Source organism: Magallana gigas, chromosome 4, assembly GCF_963853765.1.
Source record: "Magallana gigas chromosome 4, xbMagGiga1.1, whole genome shotgun sequence".
In the NCBI taxonomy this organism is placed as follows: Eukaryota; Metazoa; Mollusca; class Bivalvia; order Ostreida; family Ostreidae; genus Magallana; species Magallana gigas.
The window spans coordinates 18220264-18226263 of NC_088856.1; the positions used below are offsets into that span (position 1 = coordinate 18220264).

Below are 6000 nucleotides of genomic sequence, written 5' to 3' on the forward strand. Positions count from 1 at the left end.
TTTCTTTGTATTTTTCGTATGACGAAGTAAAAATCATCTATTATAATTATTTAACTTAAGTAACTAAACAGTACATTTGAAAGCGGCTTTTAAAAGTAAAACGTCGTTTTACTAGATAACTTGTCATTTCAAAACTGAATGAACTATAATCGAATTTTTAAAAAAAGAAATATAGTAGAAAATACATTGTAGATGTTATTATAAATCTGTGATATTGCTTAATTTTATGTATTTTTTCTTTAATTTTCCACATGTTTACTCAGTGTAGTAAACACCAGATGCTGAAGGGGAATACAATGTACTTTATTTCGATAAAAAATCGATAGGGTCTTTTCATATAAGAACAAAATTATGGGACGTAGTATGAAATTCTTTAAATAAACAATTTTAAAGCATTTATTTGAGATAATTACAGTATTTCTATTATAAATGGGGAAAACTGCCTTTAAATAGGCATTTAAACGTTTTCAAAAACAATCATATGTCCCAGAGAAAGGGGGGGGGGGGGGTTCCGACCCCCGGAATCCCCCCCCCCCCTCTGGATCCGCCAATGATTAAAATGAGTGCTGTGGTAAGACTGACTTGTACATGAAGTCCGAAAACCTGTTTTTGAGTACTGACAGAATTGTGTTATAAATGGTTCAAATGCTCTTTATACAATCTATGTGTCATAATTGAAGACTGCACTTGTGGACTTGCAGATTCAGAAGTGTTCATTTCATTAAAACAAATTGAAATCCATGTGCTAATATTATAGAGAGATTCTGAAATTTTGTTGTTGTATTGTTATCAGCTATTAAGTCAAAATTTTTCATTTGAAACATCTTTTGAATTTTTTTTATCAGTATTTATGTTTTTACTATCATGAATTAATGTGTATAATAAATATTTGGGAACAATAAGGATAATCAATCTTTAAAATACATGCACCAGTAAATTCTTGATTTCAGATATGTAGAATCCCATTTATTAAAAAAAAAATTGTTACCAGAATCAGACAATTTAATTTCTCAGTAAATACATGTATGTATGTAACACCTCATTGTTATTTTTAAGTTTAAACATATTGCGTATTTATTTTATGGTTCAAGAAGTACAACTTCCACTCTTTAGAAGAGGTGCTAAAATGAGTGCATTATTACAGAGTTGATATGGTACTCTGCTGTATATATTGTTATCTTACCAAACAAGTGTGATTTGTTCTCCTCTGTTTGTTTTACACTTCATTCTTTGTTAAATGGTGTTTAGAACAAGGTTCTTTGATTGTGAATTTTAAGAATTATTAGTTCAGAATGTTTTATTTCTTATTTGTACAATGTAATCATGTTCATGATTTTTTTCTCGTTTTTTAAAATATGAATAAATTTCGCGTCGGTTGACAATGGTTTTCTCGGGGTGTCAATTTCAACTGTTATCCTCCCAAACAGGCACTATTTATTTTGTTATACTGAATGTCTTAACTTTTAAGAAAATTTTACTGCTCTCATATAGGAATAACGTGAATTCTACAGCGAACCGTACGCGCATAATTTTCGCGCATGTAACAATTTTTAATGTTACCCGTTGCTAAGTGCGTTGCTAACGCTGAGGGTAATAGAAAGGATTATGAACTGCGTCTTAACCAATCAGATTTCAGTATTTAACATGAAAGTATAACAAAAAAATTAACAATTTTCAATGATTTTCTTTCTATTTACCCCCACTCTTACAAAAAATATAATTAAATACAAACTTGAAAAGATATTAAACTACGATATCCAAGCGTTTTACAGTTACAGTTAAAACATTTTAGTTCGCTGGTTTAATGTTTAAGCATAAATGTGTAAGCCCAATCAGATCTTTTCTTCATACAATAAGCGTAGTTTTCTTGTGTGAAATCATTAACGTTCACTATCTCAACATAAACGAATAAAGAACAAGATTCTTACTTGTTCACTTCACAAAAGCTAAATAATGATGTGAAAAAAATAATATTAAAGAACTATCGAACATAGCTAAGAATTGTAACTGAACAAAGCTTTGTACTCTAGTACTTCGAAGGTTCCGTGTGTAAGAAGATAAGAGATCATGCAATGCTGACTTGCGTGCGGCGATAGTACAGTATATAAATTCATATACTCTTTGACGTGCTAAACCAAACCACGTGGCAACAATGCATGGTTTCCTCATCGTTGTTGGTATTTTACTTGGATTGTCAGGTATTGTGGAAAGCAGAAGATGCATCTCCGAAGACGAGATTGATAAGCTTATTGAGAGAAAAATGGAAACCGTCATGAAAAAATATGACAGAAAAAATGCTCTCTTGGAAAAGAAAATTCATTTCCAGGCAAACCAAATTCAATCTCAGGAAAAGAAAATTCATTCCCAGGAGGACAAAATTCGGATTCTGGAAAAGAAGTTTTCCAGTTTGGCAGGTGCTGAAGAAAGAGAGAACTTAAGTTTCCCTACAGTGTTGAATCATGGCACCAACTCCACCCTAGAACGAAGAAATCCTGGACAGAAAACCACCAACAGACATGTTGCCCAGAAAAGAATAGTCCCAGGTTATTTTTTGATGCGTCCTAAATTAAAATATTCTGATTTTTACATATTATGATGATTTTATGTAAAGATATATAAAATGACAGAAAATCTAATTTATTGACCATTTGATAAGAGAGAAAATCCTATTTTTGTGATTTTTTCCACACAAATCTATTTATAGAATGAGCGCCTTAAAAGCTAATAAAAATGTAATTTGAAAGACAAATCATATTTTAAAAACATTTTCTGAAACCCAAGTATCTTATTATTAGTTCACATTAGTTGAAAAAATCCAACACTAATATTATTGTTTTAAAAATGCTAAATAGTCTCATGAATCCTCATCAATTCTGAATTGCAAAAACATGCGATATTCTCCTACACCAATGATCCGCCAAAAATGCAGCCCTTGTTATATTCTTAACTTTGATTACTATTTCTATATGCCAAGTTGTATGATAGTAAAAAAAGAAAGAAAAATATGATATTTTAATTTCCTTTTATCTTGATTTAATGAACATTTAATCAAATTTACTTTTGACTGGTCGAAAACCCTAAAAGACTTCTTCCTTAAAATGGTTCTATCTGAACACTTTATGAATTGGCTTGTTATGGCTCTAGACTTTTAAACATGAAAGAAATTTTAAAGTTGACCGAATTTGAATCTTTTATCATTTTCATGCATTATCCATCAGACTCAGAGGCAAAACATACAAACCACAGCTAAGGAATTATTATAATGTTCCAGGTGCCTCCGATATGGTTGCATTTTGTGCGTACATGAGTACGACAGAACACAGTCCAAGTCTACACCACACTTTCGTGTTCGACGATGTGAGAACAAACATTGGATCTGCCTACGATAGGATTTCTGGGATGTTCTCAGCACCAGTGGACGGTGTCTATGTGCTCACTTGGACAATGATCTCAGATTACCACGCCTACGTTTACTCACAGATTGTCGTAAACACTGAAGTGTTAACTGGATTGATTACAAATAGCGATGAAGTAGGTGACCGCCACTCTTCCACAGGAGTGATAGTGGTACACCTTAGTCACAATGATAAGGTGTATATTCGAACAAATCCAACGACACACGGTTACGGAAATGTTCATAGCGGAAATCTTGACGGCAAACCATCGTTTAGTGGGTGGAAATTGTAATTCTACCACTTGAATATACATGTACAACTACATGTCTTTAAAAATAAAAAATAATTATGACAACTCTAAAACTAGTTACGTTACTCATCATTGCTATTAAAATTTTTAGCTCACCATGACGATGTCTCGGGGAGCTAATGCTTTACCCCCGGCGTCGGCGTCCGGAACTGGTTAAAGTTGGAGGTCCTGTATGAGTTATAACTTCTTCTATCATCGCCAAACTTGCATGGATTGCGCATCTTGACCTTCTTATAGACTTTAAAAATTTAAGTGCTGAATCTGGGCCTTGAATTTTAAATGCTGGAGGGGGTTACGGCTTTTAGAGCTGGTTAAAGGTTTTGAAACAGGTGCCCTTTGATGACTATATCTTATTTGTTACTGGTTTTAAATTAACCAAACGTGCGTGTATTGTGCGTTTAATGATACTCATGCACTTGAGAGGTATGAATGCTGAATCTAAGCTATAGGTTTCGAATATTGAATAAGGTTCAGATTTTTGGAGCTAGTTAAAGTTTTTGGAGCAGGTGCCCTTTGATTTGAACATACCTTATTATGCAAATTTATATTCACATAAATGGATTATGCAGCAGGCAAAGCCTATGTACGCCTTCTCCATAATGTGCAAGGTAATAAAAAGAATGTGTAAGTTATAAATGACAAATTAAATGATACACTTTTTATGAAATATTATGATATAGTATAAGAATATATATTCAGATGGAAAAAAGCAAAAACCGCTTTGTGGAAAAGGAAGAAATCAAACAACTCAAATTAATCAAAACTTAAAATAGTACGATTACTGCATAAATACACTACTTTTGCGTACATATTTTTTTTTATATATAGCGATAGCTATGACAAAGTGCCCTCTGATGAATAAATCTAAGTTATTACTGGTCCTAACTTCACCAAACATGCATAGATGGTGCGTCTTATGATATTGATGCACTTGACGGGCTTGAATGCTGAATCTGAGCCCTAGGTTTCGGATGCTGAATAAGGTTAAGTTTTTTGGAGCTGGTTAAAGTTTATAGACCAGGTGCCCTCTGAAGACTATATCCTAGTTATTACTGGTCCTAACTTCACCAAACCTGCATGGATGGTGCGTCCTATGATAATTATGCAATTGACTGGCTTGAATGCCAACGTTTCGGATGCTTAATGAGGTTAAGATTTATGGAGCTGGTAAAAGTTTTTGGAGCAGGTGCCCTTTGATAGGCAGTTTTTAGTTATTATTGATTCACATTTACCCAAATTAGGATATATGATTATCTTGTGATATTGATGCACTCCACTGGCCTGGATACTGAATCTGAGCTATAGGTTTAGGATGCTAGTGAAGGTTATATTTTTATGAAGTAAGTCACATGTTTATATAAATAATAGTATAATCATCTTTATGAATAAATCACAGAGGTACATATATGTAGCTTCAGATACAGAGAGTGGTTTTAAATATCTATATGCTTAGACAGGTTAAAGATTCAGAACAACTCAAAATGTGTTTTGCTTTTTGAGCTGGTTATGAAATACAGTAAGTACTGCCTATGTCTAGTCAGACTTAATAAGGTAAATATATAATTTTGGTGAAAAAAAGTAGTTTTAGATACAGAAATTGATCTTCATTATCTTGATATTAGAGATTTTTTAATTAAAAAAAGCAGTCCTGGCTCAATTTCATGGTTCTGATTTTGGATTTGAAACATAAGGCTAGCTTCAGATTATGTTACATTATCATTTTGTATCATCGTGTTATGCAGTACTTTATTGTATCATATGAAATATAAATATACATAATTATATTGTATAATTATTATATAGTTATATCATAAATATACAATATTCTAATATTTAGTAGTGTACTGGTAAATATTGTATTTTACAATACAGTATGAAATTTAAAACATGATTAAATTATTTCACAATTTTGTATCATATTTTTTTTATGTTAAACCACACCCCAGTATCCGATATTTTTGTCCCCCGCTGCAACGCGGAGCGGGGACATAGAAATGCCGGGCGTCCGTCCGTGTTTCCGTCCGTCACTTTTTTTGTAAGCGCTCTCATGCCTACAAATTTTGACGGATTTTCATTAAATTTATACCAAATGTTTATACCACTATTTCCTTGGTCAAGTTCGAAAATCAGCATTGGTTGATACTTTTTGTTGGAGTTATGGGACTTTGTGACATTGTAAGCGCTCTCATGCCTACAAATTTTGACGGATTTATCACACTTTTTTGTAAGCGCTCTCATGCCTACAAATTTTGACGGATTTTCATTAAATTTATACCAAATGTTTATACCACTATT

The 6000-nt window shown here is 32.6% G+C and overlaps 1 protein-coding gene across 1 annotated transcript; it reads left to right on the plus strand.

Annotated features, from left to right (window-relative positions):
- The first annotated feature begins 2022 nt into the window (after window positions 1-2022).
- On the plus strand, window positions 2023-3743 carry LOC105335447 (uncharacterized). Its single transcript, XM_066083456.1, has 2 exons — window positions 2023-2543; window positions 3272-3743. Exons 1-2 carry the CDS (start codon window positions 2153-2155, stop codon window positions 3685-3687), a joined length of 807 nt encoding a protein of 268 aa, XP_065939528.1. The 5' UTR covers window positions 2023-2152; the 3' UTR covers window positions 3688-3743.
- The last annotated feature ends 2257 nt before the right edge of the window (window positions 3744-6000 follow it).